This window comes from Haplochromis burtoni, unplaced genomic scaffold, assembly GCF_018398535.1.
Source record: "Haplochromis burtoni strain Fernald_Lab_line unplaced genomic scaffold, NCSU_Asbu1 Contig_25, whole genome shotgun sequence".
Lineage (NCBI taxonomy): Eukaryota > Metazoa > Chordata > Actinopteri > Cichliformes > Cichlidae > Haplochromis > Haplochromis burtoni.
The window spans coordinates 1,336,993-1,362,609 of NW_024582386.1; the positions used below are offsets into that span (position 1 = coordinate 1,336,993).

Genomic DNA, 25,617 nt, shown 5'->3' on the forward strand with positions numbered 1-25,617 from the left:
TAGATAGATAGATAGATAGATAGATAGATAGATAGATAGATAGATAGATAGATAGATAGATAGATAGATAGATAGATAGATAGATAGATAGATAGATGGATGCAACAGGTACTTCTTTCTGTGTTTTTTCCATTAAGAACCCAAAGAGTCAATGCAAAGACTTGTCTGACGCAAACAAAAGCTTCGAGGCCACTTTCGTCTCACATTTCCTCACTGTTGTCAACTTGACAGCCTCTCTACAGCTCACACAGCCTGCAACACACAGGCCTGTCACTGGAGGGAAGAGGAAGGCCTGAGGATGAGGAGGATGTCTTTGTATTGCTTACTGCTCTCTAAAGCTCTTTATTATTCATTTATTTATTTATTTTAATTCCCTCATTCCAAAACCAGTGAGCAATCAGTCAGCAGCTGTTTATCACTTCATTGCAAGACCACGCAGGGCAGATAGTTATCAGCATCTCCTGCAGGGTTGTTAAAGGGAGATTTCAGCCAGCCTCCTTTGTGGTGATAATCTGGACACCTGATAACATGGCTTCAACGACAGTCAAAAGAGATCCCCAAAATCGCTCCTGCAGCCCTGATATTCTCCTCTCACGGGCCTGTTCCCAACAGTGTCAGCCTGTCAGATCTGTCCTGTGCTGTCCTGCTTTCACGATTTGTATATTTCACAATGTGGATACATGCCTCGGATTAAACATGGCCAAATTTAAGCCTTCGGTGCAGTCGTAAATGTCTTCATTTATAATAAGCCGTAAAAAGGGCCTTGTCGCCAAAAGGGCCAATTTGTACAGCCCTACAAATGCGGATGGATTATAACTATAAATCTGTTACAGAAACCAGCCGATTGTCTCTTCGCTTGCGTCCTGACATATGCCCCCATTCTTAGAAATCACACTGCCATCGGCTTGTCACGACTTGGATTAGATTATAGGGCTAAGTCTCGATTCACAAAATCGATCCTAATTGCCGTGTGAAGCAAACACACCCATCGCCCCCCCTCTCTTCATGTTTTAATGCAAACATAAAAAGAAAGAAAAGAAGAGGGAGAGGGGAAAGAATCAGCGCCATCAGCCACTAAAAGCTAATTAATTTCACCTCACCTTAAATCCTTCGATGCCAGGGTCCCTCTTCAGCTTGGAGATGGTGGTGATGAAGAATGAGAAGGAGGAGGATGAGGATGGTGATGCGTACGAGGCTGTCGCTGTGAGCCGAGTGGTGACGATGATGGTGGTGGTGGTGGTGCTGCTGCTGCGCGGTTTGGAGACGGAGAGGAGAAGCCCACGCCATCCACACACACTCACAAGAGTGATGCTCAGAGGTTCCCCTCCCCCACGCGAAACCCTTCACACACCCCACACGCCCCCCTCCTCACGAGCGCATTTAAACGCCCCTCGTCGATATGGAGAGTTTTGGCGCAAATTGTTGCGCACAATCTGCGCACACACTTTCGCCAGCTTTACGTAAGACTGCGTTTAACGAGCAGATTTTACACCGTGGGGCTGGAGACTGTTCCTGCGTGATTAGGATTTCTCTGCATGCAGCAAATTAGACTCGACCATCTGCTTTTTAAATATGCATCATTGTCTGTACATATATCAATATCGCACACGTGCCAGTGCACCTGACTCCTCTGTTGCCATGCCGACCACTCGCGTATCCCTGAGTGCATCAAGAACTGGGAAAAGGAGACCTGAGCCCTCTCGATCAGCCTCCGAGGCTCAAAGAAAAACAGAAATGTGGTGTGGACATAAGACATCTAAATGTTTTCATTTGTGTGGAAACGTGTGGGAACTACGTGAAAAGCGTGTTTTACAACTAAAAGAGGCGACTGCTTTTAGTAATCAGCGCGTAACACCTCATTTAAGACAACATTTTTCAGGCAAACATCTGGTTAGAACACCTGCACCAATCATCTAAACGGGGGGCGGGGGTAGAGAAGCATACACAGCTGCAGTAAGCCCTGATTTGATTTTTTTTTTTTTCTTAAGGTATGCTTGTCCTTTACAGTTAAATACCTGTAAGCACAGCAAGACCTTACAGTACTTTTTGCAGTTCACATCCTCTCATCATGGGTATGAATATCATAGTAATGCTGGGCTTTAAAGATTTCTTTGAAGTATTTGTTTTTAGGGTGTAATGATTCCACAGCACACATCTTTAATGACTTTAATAGACAAGAGCTGGGTGCACAAAATTGAATTTATTTTGAATTTGCTCTAATCCAAAGTGTCAGAAGTATCCATGCACAGTAAATTTCACTGAGTACATCTGACTCAAATTGAATAAAATTTTACTCTAAAAAAGACAGCATTTGGTCCCAGTCTAAATGGAGTAAAATTTACTCTTCCTTAAAATTTACCCTTGATAATTTACTCGGTTTAGTTTAAAATAAAATAAAAACTCTAATTTTATTCTAAATAGAACAGAATTGTACTCTGAATGGTATTATAAATAGAAGAAAAAAATCACTTTATTTCACTATGTAACTGCATTATTAATCATTCACTGCAAGGTTTTAAAGGTACAATAAATAAATCAGAAAAAAATATTTTTATTTTAACAGCCACCTTTATTATTCGGAGGAAACAGTATGGTACAATACAAAAACTGTAACTGCTTGTTGTAAATCAAATGCTTTACAGCAGAAAAGCTCTTTGACATAAATTACATGAGGTCCGTCTCTTGTACACAGAATTTGAAAACCATTCAAATGCTCATTGAGACACACAGCTTCTTGTATGGAAACAAACGTTTGAATAACCTGTGGTGTTCTGCGATCAGGTGTTTCAAGAAAATATTGATGCCTTTTGATAACACTGGTGAAAATACAATATTCACTATTTGAAGCAACAGCAGTAGCAAATACCAGTGCTGACTATTTGGACAAACTATGTCTCTAAAGATGAGTGGTAGATTCCGAAGTAAACACCAGGACTGGATGGCGTTTAACCCCAAGTCGATTGAGTCCTCTCCCAACTTCACTGTAGGTGGTTTGTTGTTTTGTTCCATGTAGCCATAGTTAAAGCTCTTAATTCTCCTGCCCACTTCCTTTGATGTTGTATACTGATCATGTAACGTAATCAGTTTCATTTCATATTGTGCCACTCCCTCCAAGACATCATGCATAATATCAACAGAGAAATTTTCACATGTATTGAAGTACTGCAATGAGCTTAGAATGCAAGACTGTTTAACATCGATCACATAAGGAAGTCTCTACAAAACCAAACAGGCAGTGAAGACCAAGTTCCATGTACTGGGTCATACGGGGGAACCTTAACTCCATCCCTCTCCGGGATTTTCATATCCTTCACAGTTGGATCAAGTATCTTAGAGAAGCCATATGTTTGGGATGTTGAACTCCTTGGCAACTGTGAACATAATACAATTGCATTACACATTTGAAATAAACACCAGAACAAGCAAAAAAAAAGTGAAATTAAATAAACTGAACAAAATAAACCTAAACATTTGGTATAGCAGCTATTATAACATCATCATCAAAGCTTGACTGATTCACACTACGAAACACGCTGAAAACATTAATGTTTTTTTACTCACCGCAATCCAAAAACGATCAGTAGGTCAGTTGGCCCTCAAAACATACGTACTTCTGTTGTTCTCTGCACTTCATATGCACAGCTGGCATCCTTAATGATATGAAAAGGATATTTTTTCAGTACAAATTCTTACAAAATTGAACAAAAAACACAAATATATTCCATGTGTGTCTTACAATCTCGTGTTCTATTCTGATAATGTGGATGAATATAAAAAATAAATAATAATAGTAAGGGCAAACTCAACGTTGCAGCAGTCGGAAGTTTGTATAATACCAATCTAATACACTAGGCGCTTAAGAAACGTCTAAAACTGCAACCATGTATACTTTACAATTCAGAGTAAAGCACGTGTGCTTTCTAACTCAACAGGTGAAACATCCACAAACGTCAATCCACGATAAAACACACATTTATAACAGAACATTAGGTTAAAAAAAAGTGGATTTGCATGCCTCAATTTGGTGTAAAACACATGTGTTCACAGACTATTTTTGGATAAAAAACTGGTGCACCGGATTTGTTAAAAACACACTAGCCTGGTCAATTATACTACCTAAAAGCAGCTATTGAGCAATGCTAAATTTAGTTTAGTGACATATATACCTTAATGCTGTCTGCTAATTACTCATAATGTTGACCTTTGCTTAACAGGCGAAAGGACACTTTCTCAGGCTGAACTCAGGACACACACCCCGACACGCACGCACACATGCACACTGATACCACACTCCCTTCCCCGGATCCAGCGCCTTCTCCCATGCTTGCTCCCCCCTAACCAACCTTGTCACAAACTCACAAGCTGTAATGTTACTTACAGGCGTTACCTTTCAGATAAACAAAAAAAATCCCCATTTTATCCTAAATGAAATCATTATTAAGCACTTTACTCACTTACCTGGCTCACCGCTGACAGTTGTCTCTGTTCCACTGCGGGACAGCAGCAGAAAGGAAACTTAGGAAATGTTAGTGGGCGTAGTCTCGCCATATTACTCCAATAGAATTTCCTCCGTTTTTTTTCCTCTGTTCAACTCCAGTGGCCAATCGAAATGATTACAATCCAAAATGAGTAAAAATTATTCTTAGATGAAAATGTTAACTCTGGAAAAATCATTCTCGCCATTTTCCTGTGTACATAATCCCCACTAATGTTTAGTTAAGTGAGCCTTTGCAAATTGCACAGTGTTTTTGGTAGCAATCAGCAAACTTCTGGCATAATTCTAGCTCGATATTTGCTCATGCTTCTTGGCAGAATTGGTAGTTCATTTAAACTGGTAAGTTTCCTGGTACCGACCCAGCTTTAAATTGTAGCCCACAGATTTTCAGCAGGCTTGAGGTTGGGCTTTCCAGAAGGTTAGCCTGCTTTATCCATTCAAATCCAGTTTTGATGTGCGTGGAATCATTGTCCTGTTGGAACACGCAACTGTGTACAAGTTAAAAACATCTAGGACTTGGTTTGAAGTAATACGCCTTCTTCATTTTTCTATACACTTTGTGCAGTGTACCAGTACCACAAAACAGCAAAACAGCCACACAGCATGATGCTACCACCACCATGCTTGACAGCTGGTGCTGTTGTTAGGTTTGAAATCCTCACCTTTACTCAATTTTTGTCTCCTCTGATCATAAAACCTTCATCCAGGAGGAGTTTGGTTTATCCATGTGGGCAGCTGTAAATTTCATTCAAGCTTAAAGGACCCTCTCAGTGTATGTCTTCACTAGGCACAGTGACACTGTCGTTCCAGCAGTTTCCAGTTCTTCCAGCTGTCCTGGGTACACCCCCCGGACCTCCTCCCATGCCCCCACAACAGCTCACCTAGGAGCAATAGTTTCAACAATTCTTCTATAAGATTTCTGAGCACACAGATGCTCCGAGTGGAATAAAACTATACTTTGAAAGCAACATCTGATCTGTGTCCCTTTTAGAGCCACAAGTCTGTTATTTGATGCTGTGTTTTGTTGTCAGAGTAAATAAAAACAGTAAAGAATTGTACTAAAATTTTTATTTGTTGTTCATCTGTACAATGACCAAAAAAAACCCAAAATACAAACAGGTGGTTAAATTACTCTCACGCTTACAAACTAAGCCTAAGGATGCGTTTTTAAAAAAAAGCAAAATGACAGACAGTTATCTAACAGGAATTACGATGGCATCGGTGCTCTCAGAGGAGCCCGTGGGGGGACACCTGGGGGCCTCGGTGGCATCGGAGGTCCTCTCTGGAAGCCAAAGGGAGGTGGTCGAGGAGGACCGGCACCATAGCCAGGTGGAGGCATGGGAGGAGGAGGCCCTCTCATGCCTGGAGGGACAGGAGGGCCTGAGAGAGAGAGAGAACAAGTGGTCACAGTCTGATAAAACCGCTGTAAAACGCTACCAAGAGCCGGGGTTCACACCAGAAACCTTCTTGCCGTGACGCAACAGTGCTAACTGCTGTCTTGCCATGCCGCCCAACATGATGTTACATCTTATTCAGCTTCCTTCCCATATCCTTTCTTCTGGGTATCAGAGCCCAGATTTTGTGCCACAGCTGGCTGGAGTACCAGCAATAATACATTTTTTTAAGGCTTGGCTCACAAATTTTAGTAGGGCACCTTCACAGGCATCAGCATGAGTCAATGAACATTTGACTTCTTTCCAAATCATCTCACAGCTCAAATGTTTATTTCATATGCTAAATTATCAATGTGTTTCATCAACAACAGCGCAACCTGAGCGCAAGACAGCAAAACCATTTTCAATGCATAATATCAGTTGTGTTACGGAGAGAACCCTTCAATGATTCTTTTTACAGGGAAATGTTTCTTTGAAGGACTTTTCCTCTTATTTTGGTGCTCAGAGAAACTTTTATTAGACAACAAAGACTGAAGGAGATGCCACAGTGCTTACCTGTGGGAGGCCCATATGGCGCTCTGGGAGGCATGCCCATAGGTGGGGGTGGAGGCATGCTGGGGGGCGGCGGTGCCCGGGGGTTTGATCCTGGTGGAGCAGGAGGCGGAGGCACCATGCCAGGAGGAGCAGGAGGAGGCATGGGCATCTGAGGCATACCTGCATGGCAGCAACAAAGCAAGCTCAAGCTTAACATTTGTCCACATGGACCAAACTGGTAAGAGTGAAACTCCAGGTATATTTAAATACGCCAAACACAGGTAATCTATAACTGATAACGTCATGCAGGCTCATATGTACAAGAACTACATAAAAAGCATGTAAATATACATATCTAAACTTTTACAACGTACTACTGCATTACTTTCCACAAGGAATGAATATGGAAACACATTGAAAGCATAAATGTAGCTTTACCTGGATGCATGCTGCCAGGAGGGAACGGTGGTGGTCCGGGTGGAGGTCCGCCACCACCCTGCGGGCCTGGTGTCACAGCTACTGGTGGTATAGCCATAGCAGGGGGCATTGATGGAGGTATCGATCCAGGTGGAGGAACAGGAGGGAAAGCACCAGGAGGTGGCATGCCTGCACGCAAACAGGTTGCATTTGCAAAGTGAGTCTCATATTTCACATTTGAGCAGAGCAATGTGACTTATAATGATCTACCCATGGTAGCTAATGTAATATCTATGAAGAACTTCATTAAAGGACCAATCTGTCAGCTGTCATGTTCACTTTACTCCACACACTGATCAAGATTAGTTAGATTAAAAATAATCTCTTTATCACCTACTGATAAAAGAGGCATCATCCAGAGCAGCACAGACACACTTCTTACATCATCTTAATGCTCATGATGGAAACTCATCTACTCCCATGACAGCCTGTAATCTATAACAATTAATCACATACTGCTGCTGTTTAGAGATTATCCTGAGAAGAACAAAAGGAAGCACAACAACATGACCGCATATCACCTGCTAATTACTCAGAATTTATTACTTCTTAGAATAAAATGATCACAATAACTGAGCGTACAGGAAGCATGAGCAGCAGGTATAACGTCCTGTCTATTTCCAAACAGGATCTGGTCAACAATTGGATTGCGTGTGTGCAAAAGAAGGCAAACTCACGCTTTCGTAAATTAAGTTTAACTGACGCCGTTTGTACTTTAATCGATAGTTTAACAGAGTAATATAATTAACTGCCATGAATAACGAGCCCAAGATGGGGCTGGCTGTTGAACAGCAATTCTAAGATAATCATTCAAGTACTGCATCGTTCTCTTAGACAGACAAAACTATTTAAAATATATCATCACAGCCCACTGGACAAACTCTGTGTAATAGATACTGCTCTTTTTATTTAATGTCCAACCATTCAGATGTAAAGTAAACTACAGGAAGTTCCATGTGAGCATAATGTGAAAAGAGATTAAAACGTATGAGGAACAACTTTTATTCTTAAGACCACTCCAGTTTGATTACTTCTTTTTCCTGCTCCTGGAAGTAGGTCAAGTTGTACCAGAAACCAAAATTTATCTTGTAAGCTAATCACTTAAAATCGACACCTATTAACTTCTTATTAATGGAAACAAGATTTTTCCACATTACCTGATGAACGGTGCCTGAAATGTTGTGTAACACCCCACAGCAATGTTCAAATGCCCAAAATGCAATAAAACAACTTCCATTTCCTTACCTGGAATGGCCATCGCAGCTCCCAGCGTGGTCAGGACTGGCGTTGGAGCCGTTGGCGGTGGAGGAGCATCTGCAAACAGCTGGTGAGGCCTGTCTGCCTGGGAGAGAGGATTCTGAGCGGCCAGGAGTCGCTCTGCGGCCGAGCCGTGACGCTCTCCTTTGGAATCTTTCTTGAAGGCATACGACACTGTGATGGGCCTGTTGCAGAGGTACTGGCCATTCATGGCCTCAATGGCGGCATCGGATGCATCGAAGCTGGCAAAATTGATGAAAGCATAACCCTTAGAGTTGCCGGTGTCTGGGTCTCTCATGATCTTTGGCGTCTGGAGGATCACACCAAAGGCACTGAACGTGTCGTAGAGCAGTTTCTCATCAATCTCTGGGTCCAGGTTACCGATGAAGATGTTAGCACCGACATCCAGGTTTTTGTTGTGTGCAGAAGCTTTATTAACCCTGATCGGTTTGCCATAGAGCTTTATCATATTCATGATTTTGATGGCATAGTCGGCATCCTCTTCACTGAGGAACTCCACAAAGCCATAGCCTGAGAAAGTAGCAAAAACTGTTAGATGAGCTTGTTTTTAGTGATCCTTCAAAACACGTACCAAAAAGGTGATCTGATTACTTACCTTGATGTTGGCCTGTGACTCTGTCTTTGGGCATGTGTGTGTTGACCACAGGACCAGCCTGCAGGAAAAGCTCCCATAGTAACGGCTCAGACACTTTCTCATCCAAACCACCAACATATACAGTGGCGTCTAAAACATGAAGAGAAAATAAACCTCATAATGATCAGTGCGTCATCACAGGTCGTCAATCTCTTTTTCAGTGGACACACGTGACATTAAAGTAAAAGTCGATGGAGAAACTTCAAGAATAGAAAAATAGCTAATATTTGGAAATAAATTAGTTAATCAGTGAGATCCAGTCGCTTGTGTCCTTTGGAAGGCCTGTTAATATAATTCAGCCAGAAGATGTGTACAGATAACTATGCGTTGTGACCGGATAAAAGATTTATAAATTATTTACTTGCTTCTTCTTAAAGTTCCTTTATTGCCTCTCACACTCTCCTCACATTTATTATACGTGTACAATATTTAATCAGGAAACTCACGTTTAGTGTTTACATCTAAAATACCTATATCTGTATACCCACATCAAGAAATAAAATAGCCCCGTATAAAATCAGCACGATACGAAACAAAGACGTTTAATATGTTTAACATGACCGCCGAGTCAAGCTACAAGCTATGTTGTTAGCTTCTTCGGCTACTTGTAGTTGTTGGTCAACTAGACGTTAAGTCTGCTGCTAATTTGTTTGGAAGAGTCGCACTTTAAAACACCCAAAAACCATCGCTGAACTGGCTTATATATAAGTAACAACTAAAAGGATTAAAAAATCTGTTTGCAAAGGAAAATCAGCGACATGCTAAGCTAGCGACAACTCAATGTTTCCATGTGATCTGCCATTTGTTTATCACAAACTGCTGTCTAAAGAAGGCAGTCGGTACGTAAAAATGAGCCGGTTCCGGTGAAATGTACCAGCACTTTTATGAATGAGAAGTGCAAAGAAACAAAACAGAGTTTAATGATGAGTTTACCTTGGTTTCTTTCTGAAATTGGTCCCGCTGCCATGTTGAATGACCAACGCAGGGGGAGCGCAGCACAATAAAACCCCGCCTCTTCCGATGTTGTGTACCGGAAGTATAAAACAAAAAAAATAATTTAATTTAATTTAATTTAATTTAATTTAATTTAATTTAATTTAATTTAATTTAATTTAATTTAATTTAATTTAATTTAATTTTTTCTGGTATGATATTAAATGTCGGACTTTAAAGAACATTATGTGAAAAACGAGTTCATTTCAGCTAGAATTTAATTTAATTATTTTTTAATGCTTCTGGACACAGTTTTCCAAAAAAATTACAATAATATCAAAAGTGTGAAAAATCCTCCTCTGAAAAACTTATTATTAATTTATTTTAATTTAATAATAACAAACATAATTAATTAGTTTCACAAAACAGTCAGGTACAGAGTAAATGGTAAATGGCCTGTATTTGATATAGCGCTTTACTAGTCCCTAAGGACCCCAAAGCGCTTTACATATCCAGTCATCCACCCATTCACACACTGGTGATGGCAAGCTACATTGTAGCCACAGCCACCCTGGGGCGACACTGACAGAGGCGAGGCTGCCGGACACTGGCGCCACCGGGCCCTCTGACCACCACCAGTAGGCAACGGGTGAAGTGTCTTGCCCAAGGACACAACGACCGAGACTGTCGGAGCCAGGGCTCGAACCGGCAACCTTCCGATTACAAGGCGAACGCCCAACTCTTGAGCCACGATCGTAGCTTAGTTGTGGTTAGGTAGTCAGTGGGGTTGTAGTCTCATTTAGGATTCTAAAGGCTTCAGGTTAAAAGCTCTCCCTCTTTCTTTCTGTCCTGCACACGGTAGGGTAGCATTTCGTTGACGGCAGTATGGACAACAGTCTGGATCCCATGCGATCCTCTTGGCTGCATCATTTGATTTATATGTCACCCAGATTTAGGAGATTGAACTTAATGGTTCTCTCGATTTAAAACGACCCCCATGAGAACCAAGTGATCCCAGTCAGGCGCAGCTCCCTATCCAGTTGGTGATGCTGCCATTCAAGATCCTGAGCAACCTGGACAGGGGTATCAAGTCCTTTGAGCATCTGAGGTAATAGAGGCAATTAGTCTATTAAAGTTGCTTTTACTTTGATAACTCTTGTGGGCTCTGAAAGAGGAAAGATAAATGCACCAGTATTTCTCTGTAATGTTAATTGTGTTTGGTTTTGATGCCTACGATGCCTAACTAAGATTGTGGGTGGAAGGCTGTTATGCCTTCTGGTGGCATTTGCAAGTTATTGCATAATTTTTAAAAAATAAAGTGAATGAAATCAGTGATTTTATACTCTAAAGATCTGGAATATGCATTTTTATTAATTTGGAATATTAAATTATTACCACTGTGTGTGTGTGTGTGGCCTTGATTTTCAGTCACTGAAAACAAGTGGCTAGACACAGTGCCATTTGTAACAGCAAATTTATTACATATACATATAAATCTACTAAAAGTATAAACATGGAATACAAAATGTTCATAGAAAATACAAACAGTAAGGACCTCGAGAAACACTCTTATAAAACAATACTGTATAGAATATGAAACATATAAAACCAGAACTTAATCAACACATCATGCATCAAAGCAAAAAAACAAACAAAAAAAAACAAAACAAAACATGTAGAGCCAAAACTGTTTTTTAGCAAACAAATGGCAAAAAACAAACATACGGTTCAAAAAAACTTCAATTATATTGATAACAGAGAAAGATCAAAGGCATTTTTACAGAAGGAGCCTTGAGATTAATGGCTTGTGGCTATAAAAACAAACAAACTAAAAAACCAAACAAACCAGAAGTTGAGCATCTAAATTGAAACAAACAGGCTCATCCTCCTTCCCGTTAAGCAGTTCATTAAAACACTGCTTGAGATTTCCTCATTAATCACATTTACTTTTCTTAATTCAGTCAAAGAAGGATAAAATCCCTGAAAGTGTTTCTGCATATGAAATCCTGGCAATCTGTTTAGTACCAAGTTTAAAATTTACTGATTTGAAATTTACACATTTGAAAAAGTTGAAGATATTAACCAGGATATATAAAGATGACTTTTTCTGTCAATTATAAATTTGCATTATTAATTAAAGAGAACTGCAAAGTCAACATTTTTATATTTGCACCACACACATATGCTGCAAAGTGGGCACAAAAAAAGAAAACAGAAACAAAATCAGTATATAATGTTTATAAATTTATACCAAAGGTAATAATATTAAATACATCCTTCACAATCGCCATGTAGCATATTAAGGAAATGATTTGAATAAAACACTCTGCAGGTACTGGAAGTATTACCCAGCACAGACGCCACTTCCGACTGTAATTAAAAGACGGACGTAGCCACCATGTCACCCACTGGTTTGGAAGCCCTGCATTTGGCATTTTGGACTGTTTTGATACCAGACATAATAAACAAGTGGTGAGAAACTGGGACTGTTGTGGACGGCCGGATCAATAAGCTTATGAAGAGATAAAAATGAATACTGAGCAGAAAGTAGTTCAGCTTATTGATCCGGCCCTCCACAACAGTCCTGGTCTAGCACACACCGTATTTTATCATAGTCAACACCAGCTCATAATTTACCAACAGACATCATGCTGTGTGTTAAAAGGGACCACAATGACATAAGGAAAGTAGTGACTGGGGTCAGTCATTCCAGAGGAGTTGACAATTATAAAGAATGCAGGTTGAAGGCACTTCTGCACTGGCTTCACTTTTCAGACTACAGGGGCTTGTTTGCTGGAAAAAATTTTTTAAAAATCGCCATTCCTAACTTGAAATTTCAAGTCAAGTTGAAATTTAGTTAGCTCTGCCAATCAGAAAGCTCTGTGAAGACAGATCATTTCCTTGTCATCAGCTGTCTAACACTTCGACATGAACACACCTTTATCCATTTCTGCAAAGAGCCATTCAACGTTTGCTATACATTGGTAGCTCATAGCAGAGAAGCTATGTCCATCTTTTTTATACAGTCTGTGATTCAGACCAATGAAGTAACATTGGTCAGATTTTGTTACCTTTGGGGCCGAGTGTGGGAACTTGTTTACATCCGTTTTCAGTCTTTATGCTAATCTATGGCGAAGCGGCTTTATTTAGCTTCATATTAACCAGACCGCCCTTCGTGTAACGTCAATCAAATTCTTAGAGTAAATTTCCCCCAAATGTTTGAACTATTCTTTTAAAATTCTGTAACAGTAAGAAATTAACCGCATGTGTAAAGATGACTGTTCAAACATTGCTAGCTACCATTTTCATAAAGGCACAAAGACTCCAGAGATGAGTTATAGAAACTTCCTGCACTTTTTCTTTGTTTGTTCTTTCTTTATATTTCGTGTAATCAGGTTCTGCTCCTGCTAATAATCCAGCATTCAGCAGCAAGAACGAGGCCTCCTGCTGTCTGACTTTCATTACATCCAAAAGAACCATATCACATCAATTAAAACTTGCGTGGGGTCTTTTTAATGCTGCTTGTTAAAAAGCCTTTATCCCTACAACATATAAAAATGCATTTTATAAAGACGAACAAATATAAAGTTATGACATTTACGGGAAAAAATGGTAATAAATGCTTGTTATATTACATTTTTTTGGCATGCAGACATTATAACACTGCCAAAACCCAATTCCTTCTTCCAGTATCTCAAAAAAAACTTAGACCACAGAAGCTGGCACTGTTCTGACTACAATGACTCAAAACTGATGGTTCAGCTTTTAAAAAAAAGAGAGAAAAAAAGCCCAACTCATTCTCTGGCCTCCATTTTTTAACTGCTGAGACCCTGACCTACATTTAAGTCCTAACAAACACTCACTTTGTTTGAACTCCACTAGCTGACCAACACAATCTGCATCACAAGAGCAGATTTTGCAGTTTTTGTAAGTCGTGTTGCTTTGCAGGTCCTTTTTGCTGATAACGCATTAAAAATGATACATTCGGCTAGTGTCATCGTCGCCAAGCAAGAGACGAAGCTTTAAAAAATGCCTTTGCAAGAAAAGCTGAAGTACAACGGCATAGTGGTGGTTTAATATTTGATCTTTTTTTTAACCTGAGCTGCTGTCAGAGCATCAATTACCTGCTGACATGTTTCTTCTTTTGCAAATTACCCACAAATTATTATTACATGAGTCAATAAGTGTATTTCTGTGCTTACTGGAAGTCTAGTATTATTAGAGGCTGCTTCCCATAAAAAACCTGTAGGAGCAGGTTGCACATCCATTACAGAAAACCGGTGATATTAGCTGGGATCTTTTATCCCCTTCATTCATATCTTGCTGAGTGGGTGACCTCTGTTCCTGTGCTTTATTCATGAACAAACACAGGCTTCTTGCGTCATCAATTTTGGCATCTTCCCATCCCAAATACTACAACCAACCAAAACAAACCGAAGCCGAGAAGAAACACAGGAGCTATACCTCATTAGGTTTTGGTCTGATGGGTCATTTTATGCCCCGTACATTCACTGATCCATAAAGGTTTTGTCTCCATAGGTCTACTTTGAGTAAGTACAGTATGAAATAATGAAAACAAAACATGTAAATCCCAGTCACATTGAATGCCGAGCACTTTTACAGGCATCTAGAGAAAAAGCACTGTCATCCTGTAATTACTAGGCACAAAGAGGTAACGGGCTATAGCGGCTAGTATTTGTTTTATGGACAAGATGTGCATACTGTAAGTCAAGGCTTGATTACCTGGTACACGAAACAAAACAAAACCTAAAACGTTCTGAGAAGTCACCTATGAAGTGATCAATACTGTTACCAGGAATCCTACGGAGTGCGAAGGCATGTTTCCATACAGTTGGTTTAGTGTGATGGCAGAGTGGCGGTGTTGGCTGCACTGAGCTGACCCACAGCTAACATGAGGATGTCCTTCTTCTCTTTGTAAAAACGCAGTTCTCTGCCCGCCAGCCTGGCGTCCTCTAGTTCCCGCTCTGTCGTGGCCAGCTCCTGCGCGATGGTGCCCGCTACGCTCTGCTCTCGGTTCACCCAGTCGGCGGCCATCTGAGTGCGCATGTCATCATCCAGAGCCCGATGGGAGTAGTGAGCCAGCACCTCCTGCAAGTTCAGCCAGAAAGTCATAAAGAGTCAGAAGATGTGACAGTGGGAAACAGCATTCCCAATTAGATATTCCTCCAATTATCCAGATTCTGATGCTGAACCTAATAAAACTTCATTTTAAATTTCATAAGACATGAAATTTCTTTATATTTTTCGGTGAAAATGTGAAATAGGCACAGTAAACATGCACAGAAATACAGTATATATAAGACAGAAACAGAGTTGTACAATCCTAACAAGGTTGAAAGTCAACATTTGGACCACTTTTATTCTTATTTGTCCTCTAGACTTCTTGAAAAACATGAAAACTCTATTTTGGATGTTCGCTATCTTTAGATGATCCCACACTGCTGCAGTAATGCTGAAATCCAGCCTGTGGGGAGGCCAATCTATGGCCCTGATAGTGCTCCGCTGTGTGTTTTTCTATGCAGGTATGCTTTCACTGCACTGGCAGTGTGTTTGTGATCATTGTCACACTGTCATGCATTCATAATTCCATCATTTTTGACAAGACCTCCATCACCACTGGCTGAAATGCTGCCCCAAACCATGACAGAGCCTCCACCATATTTCACAGATGCTGTAGGCACTCTCTGTTGTCTCTCAAGAGAGGTCAACGTATGTGCAGACAGTTTTTTCTACTCTTGGCTCTGTATGATGCCAAAAAAGAGTTTTAAATTAGAAGAAAAATGCAAAGAATTTGTTTTTATGATCATATCATGCACAAAGCTCCGACTACACCGCACCTCCTTTTAAAGCGGCTTCATGTGGCTGCCTTAAAAGGAGGGAGACCCTAACTGGAGCTACAACAAGTTTCAGAGGATGGGCTAAGGGGCTGCACAAAAGCCCAATTTGAGATAAATGGGGATTATTTTGAAACACACATATTTTAGGAGGCACATGCTTTGTTTTTGCTCTTTTTTCACTCGCTGCTCATGGTGAGAAAGATAACTACAAATTTATCTAGAACAGCCCTGTCACAGAGAAAAAGCCCTGCTAAACGCTGATCGGCCACAACATTAAAACCACCAGTCAGATTTTGTGTTGGTCACCAAAACAGCTGTGGCCCATCTGGGCGTGGACGCAGGACCTCTTTGGGAGTGTTTTGGTGTCTGCCACTGGGACGCTGGATGCGGATCGTTTTGGATATGTGGGCTGCTGGGTGGGGCCTCGATTGATTGAATCTGTCCCGACTCTTACAAAGGGAAAAGAATAGGAATTTGGGCTTTTCATTGTGCTCCTTGAGCTGTTCCTGAGCAAGTTTTGCATTTTGGCGAGGAGCTAAGAAACAGCAGGACATTGCACTGTGGAGATAATCTCTTTTTTTTTCACTTCACCTCTCAGTGGGTTTAATTTTGTGACTGATTACTGGGAAATTTGTTCATTAAAAAAAATAAAATAAATGTAGCTGAAAACTGTTACTATTTTTGTATAATAGAAGGCATTTGTTGGCTTTACCTGTCGGGAACATTGCCGTTCTCTCATGGCTTTGAGGCTTCCGTTCCAGTGCAGCAGCTGGAACACAGTCATCAGCTCCTGGAAGACAAACACAGCCGAGACCAAGAATAAGAGACCAGTAATTCAACACTGTGGGGCCAAACTAACTACATATTATCACTTTTGGGCGAACATTTACACATAAAACTGCTACTTTTATGCATACGTGTTCTGTATGTAGCTACTCTCATACAGGCTCTGGGCCTACATTTATCATAAGTTTTCTTTTTGTTTGTTTTTTTAAAAAGCTACTTAAAACACGCACCTGAAACTCCAGCATGGACTTTCCTTTATTGGACTCGAGCATGAAGCGAAACGCCCCGATCCCTGTGTTGGGGTTGTCGGCCTCTTCTCTGTTTCCCTGTGAGCATAGACAAGCACTTAAAGTCAAGTCAGCCACGGTTTGAGCTCACATAGTAAATGCTACTTACTCATATCTCCCTACAGATATTTGGCACATATTTGTGTTGAGTTTGGGAGTCAGTCCAATGCAGTGTAATTTTCCTTCATTTAATTTTGAGAAGCATCAGCTATTTGTATCCATAGTATACACTTTCATAATATTTACTATGTGTAAAAAAAAACAACAATCCATGCGTATGATGCCAGCAACTGAGCAAAATTAACCTAATACATCATGTTTTTGGAAGCGCGTTCAAATCGACCATCCTGCTTGACTGACAGTCGTACAAACACAACTTTGAGTTCTCGGCAGTTCTTTTTTTAAACTTACATTAAAGGAGGCCAACGCCTCATTCACGCTCTTCTCAATGAAGTCGTCTGTAATCCGACGCGAGGGATGTTCGTTAAAAACGGAGTTCATCAGGGCGATTTTGGCGGCGCTGCGTCTCGCCTCTGCCTTTGTGGGACAGAACTGTCAAACAGCAAAGAGAGCATGTATCAGTGGACAGATAAACAGTCAAAAGGCCAACGACAACCCGGCCGGTCTTTAAATGACTCTTTGTGGCTTTGAGCTTGCATCCATATTTGGTCTTGTGGTTTTAGGAATGCTTGCAACAGAATAACCAAACCACAACACATTCACTGATGTTCAACCAAAGACAATGGCGTGTTTTTACAGTAACGTGCAAAAAAAGTCTTGAGCCACTCCTCGTTTTTTTATATGTTGATGGGAAAGCGGGAAGGAAAATTAGAGTTAATGACCTCGAAAGTCAGTACTTGGTATGACTACCTTTATTCTTCAACACATCCTGAGCTCGCTTTGGCAGCTTTCTTGTCATTTCTTTAAGTAGTTTCTTTGGATGTTGGCTGCCTTTTTGTTCGGTTTTATGTCAAGATAATCCCAATGATGTTGACAGCACCTGGGAGCCCAATCCATGACTGATAGTGGTCCATTGTGCGTGCTGAAAACTGAAGTTGTTGCGAATTGGATCCTTTTCAGAAGGTGTTGCATGTTGAATCAAAATCTAAGGGCACTTTTCTGCGTTCACAAGTCCGTCAGACTGAAATGGAACCTCAAACCATGACAGAGCCTCCACCTTGTTTTACAGGTGACTGTAGACACTCATGTAATTTGGCATAACTCAGCCTTCCTTAAGAATGACTCCTTGACAGCCAGCCTTCCACAGGGACATTTATGATGAGGCTTCAGTAGATGGATCAGCTGAAGGTCCAGATGCATCTCTCAGGTCCTGTCAGGTCTTTTTTGGATTCTTTTCTATTTCTTACGTAAATAACTTTCCAATACCGTTCGTCTGATGTAGATAGTTTTTAGGCCACTTCTTTTGTCAAGGCATTATGCCAAGTTTTCAGCCAACAGATCTTTGGGAATCACCTCGTTAATATGAAAATATAACTTTATGCCTGTCAAACTATGTTATTGTTGGCATTTTTACAGACTCGGCTAAAGAAAACTGAACAAATGATGTGTTTTTGTGGTAGGATGAAAGCAACAAAGTAGTTAAAGATACACTTTAAAGTTGGTTAACTGCCGAGTTGTCTGTTACGTGTAGACACAGCACTGGTTCATCCCTCCTGTCAGGTCTTTGAGAGTTTTTTTTAAGGACGTGACCTTCAGATACTGTTCATATGCTCTAGATAGTTTTTTAGGCTTCCTGCTTCTTTTTTGTCCTCCACTGCGCACCATCGAGACAAGTTTTCCAGTAATAGCTCTTTGGAAATCACAAATATATACAATTTTATGCCTAAGCTTTCACATTTTTCATGCTCGACTAAAGAAATGTGTTCTTGTGACAGGCAGCAGTTTAAAATTGTAAGATGTCTGTTATGTGCAGACATGCATAAAAAAAACGTTCCTTTGAAACGGAGTAAAAAAAGCAGCCAATGTCCAAACCCGCTTTAAAAATTCCAAGGAAGTCCGGCTCCTTTGGAAGCAAAGTATAAAGACTTTCATACAGTACTGCATATTTCATAATATTCACGCTAACAGAAAGCAGACACTGCACCTGGAAACTTCCAAAGCAGCTGCCGCCTGGAAGGCTAACATAGCAAACATAAGGAGGGCTGTTGGACGGGACCATTTCATAAACAACGAGGGCTCCGTTCCTCAGGTCGGCTCCTCTGGTCAGCTTCATCTGCCAAAATTCCTGCAAAGCCTCCACCACGTTCACTGCAGGACACACAGATAAAAGAAGAAGCCCTGTTACGTCACACTAATACAAACCATTAGTGCAGTTTACATGTTTTGGTCTGTAGCCGTTAGGCGAGCTCTGCGACATCCTCTCTAAACAAAGATGGAAAGGTGCAGGGGAAGGTCGTCTCCAGGATGCCACAGGGTTTTCCGGAAAGATTTTAGGTGGCTGCCCAGAGGAAATTCTGCATCACCTCAGAGGAGAGGCTTGGAGAAAAACACTCGACTCTGGCCCTTACACGAGAGAACGGAGTTCATGTCATCCACAAGGAAACAAAAACAACAATGGAAAGCTGCAAACTCTGCAACTGAGTCATAAATGATTACTTGGGTTTGGGGTCTGTTGGGAAATATGTGTGCAGCCAACATGATTTGAACGAAGTTACCGCCTGAATCTTGCTCTGGAGGCCAGGCCACTTTGTCGAACATTAAAAACAAAAAGTTAAAGCTTCTGTCAACAAACTACAAGCCATATTTTCCATACTATAGAGCCCTGAAGGACAATCCAAATCATTTTTTAAACACACACGGCTCTCTTGCTTTTACTCTGTGACACAGTTTTTATCAAAAGTTTTAAAATGTTTTAGATACTCTAAATATTTTGGTTGCTTTCCATCAGGGAGGCGCCTGATCTCTCCTAAGCTCGCTCTGCAGGATGACAGATAATGCGTCCAAAGACACAGCCAGAGTTGTAAAGAACCATCTTCAGTGTCAAGACGAACAAGGAGAGGCGCAACAGATGGTCAGGCCCCCACGGAGCCCTGATCTCAAAGTCAAGTCAGTCTGGGATTACATAAAGAGAGAGCCTAAAGAAACGGAAACAGCCTAAATCTGCTCATTAATGTGGGCAAGAGTTGGTGCTACTTTAAAGACAGTTTTTTTGTGTGTTTAATGCTTTTTAAAAACGTATTTTACAAATACTGTTTTTTGTACTTCCACTGCAGCTTTTGTCCAGAATCTACTCTATTTTAAAGTCTGGAGGTATGATGAGATACTGGATTTGCATTGCGGGTCTGCAGCCTGTAGTGCAGCAACTGGGGCTAACAAACCAATTCAGGCTTGTGACAGTGGTTTATTAAGGCCTCTTGGTCTGTTTTTATCCAATTCTGAGGATTTCCTCCATAACAAAAGTGCAAAGAGACAGGAAACTCTCGGAGATATCGAAGGATGTAATGTGAAGCTGATCCAAACTACAGTCAAAGAACATCCTGCAACTCCACTTGAAAGTCCAACGAAATCTTTTCCAAAGGTGTATTTGCACACATGCCCCCCCCCCTTTTTTTTTCTTATAGTACTCCTTTAAATACACTTAATAGGCCTTTTTGAAATTGCAACTTAATCGCTTGAAAGCAAAAGTATAGGAAAGCCTAATTACATCACCTCGTGTGTGTGTTTTACTGCCAAAAGTCTTCAAAAAATGCTGCCAATAATTGTGTTAAGAAGCCTAACTGGCATGCAGGGGGAGAGGCTGTTAGTTAGGGACACATGGGGACCATGTTTTGGAAATAAATCCTATTAGCCTGGGACAGGCACACATGTTAGCATTACTTAAGCTTTTGGTCTAATGATAGTTTTAGGAAAACTCTGATAGAAATCAGTCAAGTACTTTAAATTAAACTGGATTTTTCAAGTAATTATTACTAATGATGTGCATTTTGCACATCATGAAGTAATAATATAAAGTTTAATATAAAGTACATAAAGCCTTATAGGGGCACGGCTCTTTCATTTTTCAAGGTTATTATCGATTTCCACAGTGTCTATTCTTGTTATTTACCGTGTAACATGAGTGTAACGGCTAATTTATGAACAATAGTGTATTGTTCGTAAATGCAAACCCCTGCAGCCCCTGGATGTTAATCCTGTGATGGAGTGACTGGAGCGAATATCAAAGGAAACTTCACGGTAACATTGCATCAGGTGCAAATGACCACTGGTGTGTTTACACACCGGAGATAAAGGTGGAAATTACAGGAGTTTGTTCTAAGTGTGGTGGAGGTTTTTTGTGCCTTCCTTCCAAACAAATGGCGCAGCTGAAAGTGGTTTCCAGCTCTCCAAAAGTCCCCTCCCCAGCTACAGCCTGAAGCAGTATGACACGCGTTAACGCCGCTATTTCCAGGACAGTGTCAGCAGCGGACATTACCTCTGCCGTAACCCTGCGTGTGTTTGGCGAAGCTGCGAACCACAGCCTCCACCGCCTCCTTCAGCACGGCCGGGTTCCCCGGGTTACAGTGACCGCTAGCCCCCGGCCCCAGCCCCGCTCCCATTCCGCCGTACAGGCTGTGGAGCTGCAGCGGAGGCGGCGGGGGAGGAGGCCCGGAGGACGCCGCCAGAGAGGCCGGAGAGGACAGCAACGGTGCGATGGGGACCGTAACCCCGGGCCGGAGAGAGGAACGGAGGGTCCCGGTCGCTCCCGAACTGAATCCGATGCCCGGCTGTAGCCGCTGATGGCGGACACTGTCCGGGATAACGTTGGATTCCATTGTCCCGACGTAACGTCTGCGGAGTCCCGGCTCTGGAGCAAATCTGTAGCGAGGAGCCCGACGGCTTGAGCTGAAAAAGTGAGCTTTAAGAGCTGAATGAGCGAAGTACGGCAGGGTTTTTCTCAGTCACAGCCTGTAAGCGCCGAGCCGACGTTGATTCGACACATAACGGAGCTGCTGAGTCCTCACTCCCTGGATTAGACTGCGGGACTGTCAGTCAAGTGCTGCCTTCAAGGACCCCTCGTATCCTGTTTCTTCTACACTGTGAAATGCATTTACAGTCAGGCTGTACACGTTTTCTAATGTGTGTTTGTAAGCTGGTATTCTTTTTATTTTATTGCACCTGTTCATTGTTACACGGACTGTGTTTTTAATGGGCTAATTTCCTCCCCCCCCCCACCTGTGTTTGCTTGTTTTTGTGGAGTATTTCCTCATCCTAGCTGAGGATCCAAGGATGCAGGAAGCTTTACTTCCTGGGATAGTAATAACACACTGACCTTAAGTTGTTATAATATTATCTTTGCATTCAGATTGTAATGCAAGCGCACAAAATATTCTACAGCTAGGAAACGCCTTTTTTTTAATTTTTGTTTAGCTCTGATTTAGCTTTATGATGAAATCCTACCAGAAATAATAAACCAGCTTCTAGGTTATTATAGCTAGTATGGTAAGCTAAACTAAAAAGTGAAGCTACATGTAAAAAAAAAAAAAAAAAAAAAGTTAAATAAAAGGAAAAAAACTGGACATTTAAAGAAAAAAATTAAAGCTAACTTAAGCGGTTTTGTAAACTTGAAAAGCCAACTAAAGTTGAATAAAAATAGAGAAAATGTTAGTAGTTCTTCTTTTTGTTAATTTGATAAAATTTAATTAAAATAAAACAAAAAACGTAATAGATGTGGCTCAGGCGATCGAGCAGGTCGTCTACGGGTTTGTGGATCGACAGTATCCTTGGGCAACTGTCATGAGAATTCCAATGTTTTCTGGAGGACATGAAGGCAACAGTGGAAAATCAGAAAATATCAAGCCAAGAAATCTGAGCCTCCTCTGTTCTCCTCTGGCTCCAACAGAGAACAACTACAGTGCGGGTTTACAGCTCCAACTCTGCTGAAGCATGTGATTAAAACTTGGATCAGACTAACTCAGTTTACTCGATAAGAGGTGGAAAAAAAATGATGATCTTACTTTGAAATACTGAAACATAATGCAACTTTGTACTACCTTAACTCTGAGCTGGAGTGAGGGTGAGACCACCAACCTAGAGCAGAACAAAGACTTGAAGAGGAAATGGGACCTCCTCTTGTGCCTCCTAAATATTTTTTAGGACTTTGTGGGTCTTGTGTCATTTTTCATTCTTTCTGCGGTCTGCGATGAAGCCAGAGAAGTCCAAAGGAGGAACTAGTCCTCCCTCACTTTTTTTGTTAAACTGAATCTGCATTAAGTCAAGGATTGAACCTCATCTGTTTCCACTAAAAAGCCCATTTTAAACAAATTAGAGCCCAGTGAGAAACTGGAAATCGCACAAAGGACAAGAAAAACCGTCAGAAATAGTGTTTACTGCAGAGTCTGCAAACAGCTGAAGGATTTCTGCAGAGGCGCACTTTATAACTGTGAATGAGTGTGTGCCTGACTAGTGCATGCTTTTAATTCCCGACCCCAGTTCATAACTTTAAGGTCCATGGCTTATGTTCACTTCCTCTGACATTTGTCCATTGATCCTGTTCTCCAGTTTTCTAATGGGATCTTGTGTCAGCATGGACTGAACTCCACGATGGATACAACTTTGATGATGGAGGTTTCAAGATTAGGTCCAAGCAAAGCTGCTACGGGTGATCCTCTGACCTAAATACTGAGCATTCTCACTCTTTTTTTCCTTCTTAAATATTCAGTTTGTCTCATTGTTTGCTATATTACAATTATTATCATTTACAGACATCCTGAACATGTGCTGTTCCCTCTAAAGAGACCTGTGAAATTTCTGGTTTTAGAAACACCGCAGACATGCAGGAAATTTAAGTAACTTCTGAAACAAGCTGTTTTAGCATCTCTCGCTTTCGTCTGATTGGCTGCCACTCATAAACAAAGGGTTTGAGCAGCAGGTTGGTGGGGCTTCTGTGCTTACAACTGTGCATCTGTTGATTATAGACATCACACAGAGACAAGAATAAAAAAAGAAACTGGCAGAAAATGAGTGTTTACAGCTGTCAGAGCCAATCCCTGTAATGGACTGGCAACTTGTCTATTTCAGTATCTCTCTGCACTTACATTTCAAGCCATTACACATTTAAATTTTTGTGATTACAGCTTGTAGTAGCTCATGAAAATACAAAATCTGGTAGCGCAAACTAGTAGAATAATTATTAGAATGTATTTAATTTTGTTTTGGGGGATGCAGTGCATCTAGAAAGTATTCACAGCACTTCTCTTGTTCCACATTTTGTCATGTTACAACTTTATTCCAATGTGCATTAAATTCATTTGTACCTCAAAATTCCATGAAAAACTTTGTTTAAAATTCTTGAAACTTTATTGAATATAAAGAACAAAAGTTTAACATGTAGCTAAGTATTCACAGCCTTTGTCATGACACTCAGACTTGAAGTGAGGTGTATCCTGTTTTAACTTACAATCCGTCATTGTTCCTATAGCTTAACTGGAGTCCTGTGATGATTTCAGTTAATTGGATGTGATTTGGAAAGGCACACACTTGTATATACGAGGTCCCATAGTTGACAGTACAGGTCAGCGCACAAACCAAGCCATGAAGTCCAACAAATTGTTTTTAGATCTCGGAGACAGGATTGTACCGAGGCGCAGATCTGGGGAAGGGTACAAAAAAATTCTGCAGGATTGAAAGTCCCAATGAACACAGTGGCCTCCTCCATCACCCATAAATGGAAGAAATTTGGAGCCAACAGGTCTCTTCTTAGAGCTAGCCTTTAGTCAGGTGACCAAGAACTTGACGGTTACACTGACAGAGCTCCAGCTGCTCTGTGGTGAGATGCGAAGCATAGGGTCATCATTTCTCCAGCACTTCATTAATCAGGCCTGTATGGTAGAACAGCCAGGTGGAAGCCACTCCTCAGTAACAGGCCCATTACAGCCTCTCTGGAGTTTGTCATAAGACACCTGAAGGAATCTCAGACCACGAGAAATAAAACCCTCTGGTCTAATGAAACAAAGATTGAACTCTTTGGCCTGAATACCAAGGAAACCAGGCATCGCTCATCACCTGGCCAATACCATCCCTACAGTAAAGCATGGTGGTGGCACCATCATGCTGTGGGGACAGTTTTCAACAGGAGGGACTGGGAGACTAGTTAGGGTCAAGGGAAAGATGAATGCAGCTATGTAAATAGACATCCTTTATGATAAACTGCTGCACAGCACTCTGGACTTCAGACTGAGACGAAGGTTCATCTTCCAGCAGGACAATGACCCTAAGCACATAGCCAAGATAACAAAGGAGCGCCTTCAGGACCACTCTGCGAATGTCCTTGAGTATGCAAGCCAGATCCCACACTTGAACCCAATTGAACAGCTCAGTGCACAGATGTCTTCAGAAAAGGAGCTTCAGCTGTTGTATTCCTAATATCAAGCTGCTCTTGAGCTAGAGACATAGTCAGAAGTGGCTAAAGAAGAAAAAGGAACTGGATTGTTGCTCATTGGTCCAAAGTCCTCTTCAGGTGAAAGTAAATTTTGCATTTCATTTGGAAGTCAAAGTCCTGGAGTCTGGAAGGAGAGTGGAAAGCCACAGAATCCAATGTGTTTGAAGTCCAGGGTGAAGTTTCTGCAGGCTGTGATGAGTTGGCATGCCATGTCATCTGCTGCTGTTGGAGGTGGTTAGCCACTGTGTTTTATCAAGTCCAGAGTCAATGCAGCGTCCACTGAGAGATTTTAGAGCACTTCATGCTTCCATCTGTGGACAGGCTTTATGGAGGTGCAGGTTTCCTGTTCCAGGAGGAATAAGTACCAACCCACGGTACCAAAACTAGCATGTTTTTCTCACCGTGTTATTACCGCCGGGTCGCCTAATCTGAACCTCACAGAGAGTCTGGGGGAAACATGAAAACAGCCTGGCCTCAGCAGCGCCAAAACCCGATCACCTCCGTGTTACACCACACTGACGCAGTAATTCTTGCTAACAGAGCCACAGTCAAGTACTGAGTATA

The 25,617-nt window shown here is 41.3% G+C and overlaps 3 protein-coding genes across 4 annotated transcripts in view; all 3 read right to left on the bottom strand.

Moving 5' to 3' along the window:
• LOC102313611 (synaptic vesicle glycoprotein 2A) overlaps nucleotides 1-1,481 on the bottom strand; it is a 24,223-nt gene extending 22,742 nt beyond the window's left edge. For both annotated transcript variants that reach the window (XM_014332158.2, XM_005917555.3), the window contains exon 1: nucleotides 1,101-1,481. The gene's annotated coding sequence lies outside the window, so the exon portion shown is untranslated. The remainder of the gene's footprint in view (nucleotides 1-1,100) is intronic.
• Nucleotides 1,482-5,546: 4,065 nt separating this feature from the next.
• On the bottom strand, nucleotides 5,547-9,827 carry sf3b4 (splicing factor 3b, subunit 4). Its single transcript, XM_005917553.2, has 6 exons — nucleotides 9,746-9,827; nucleotides 8,774-8,902; nucleotides 8,146-8,688; nucleotides 6,862-7,029; nucleotides 6,445-6,603; nucleotides 5,547-5,875 (listed from the first exon to the last, which is right to left on the bottom strand). The coding sequence occupies exons 1-6, from the start codon at nucleotides 9,777-9,779 to the stop codon at nucleotides 5,703-5,705; spliced, it is 1,206 nt and encodes a 401-aa protein (XP_005917615.1). The 5' UTR covers nucleotides 9,780-9,827; the 3' UTR covers nucleotides 5,547-5,702.
• A 1,387-nt stretch (nucleotides 9,828-11,214) lies between these two features.
• On the bottom strand, nucleotides 11,215-21,682 carry lix1l (limb and CNS expressed 1 like). The gene is made up of 6 exons (XM_005917550.3): nucleotides 21,109-21,682; nucleotides 18,781-18,944; nucleotides 17,088-17,228; nucleotides 16,620-16,715; nucleotides 16,316-16,393; nucleotides 11,215-14,854 (listed from the first exon to the last, which is right to left on the bottom strand). Exons 1-6 carry the CDS (start codon nucleotides 21,446-21,448, stop codon nucleotides 14,603-14,605), a joined length of 1,071 nt encoding a protein of 356 aa, XP_005917612.1. The 5' UTR covers nucleotides 21,449-21,682; the 3' UTR covers nucleotides 11,215-14,602.
• Nucleotides 21,683-25,617: the final 3,935 nt, after the last annotated feature.

Coding starts and splice junctions, on each gene's coding strand:
- sf3b4 (XM_005917553.2), bottom strand. CDS start 9,779: ATGGCAGCGGGACCAATTTCAGAAAGAAACCAAG. Junction 7,030..8,145: donor AGCTGCGATGGCCATTCCAG/GTAAGGAAATGG, acceptor GTTTGCGTGCAG/GCATGCCACCTCCTGGTGCT. Junction 5,876..6,444: donor GCCATATGGGCCTCCCACAG/GTAAGCACTGTG, acceptor TCTCTCTCTCAG/GCCCTCCTGTCCCTCCAGGC.
- lix1l (XM_005917550.3), bottom strand. CDS start 21,448: ATGGAATCCAACGTTATCCCGGACAGTGTCCGCCATCAGCGGCTACAG. Junction 16,394..16,619: donor AGTCCATGCTGGAGTTTCAG/GTGCGTGTTTTA, acceptor TTTGTCTTCCAG/GAGCTGATGACTGTGTTCCA. Junction 14,855..16,315: donor AACGGCAATGTTCCCGACAG/GTAAAGCCAACA, acceptor CTGAACTTGCAG/GAGGTGCTGGCTCACTACTC.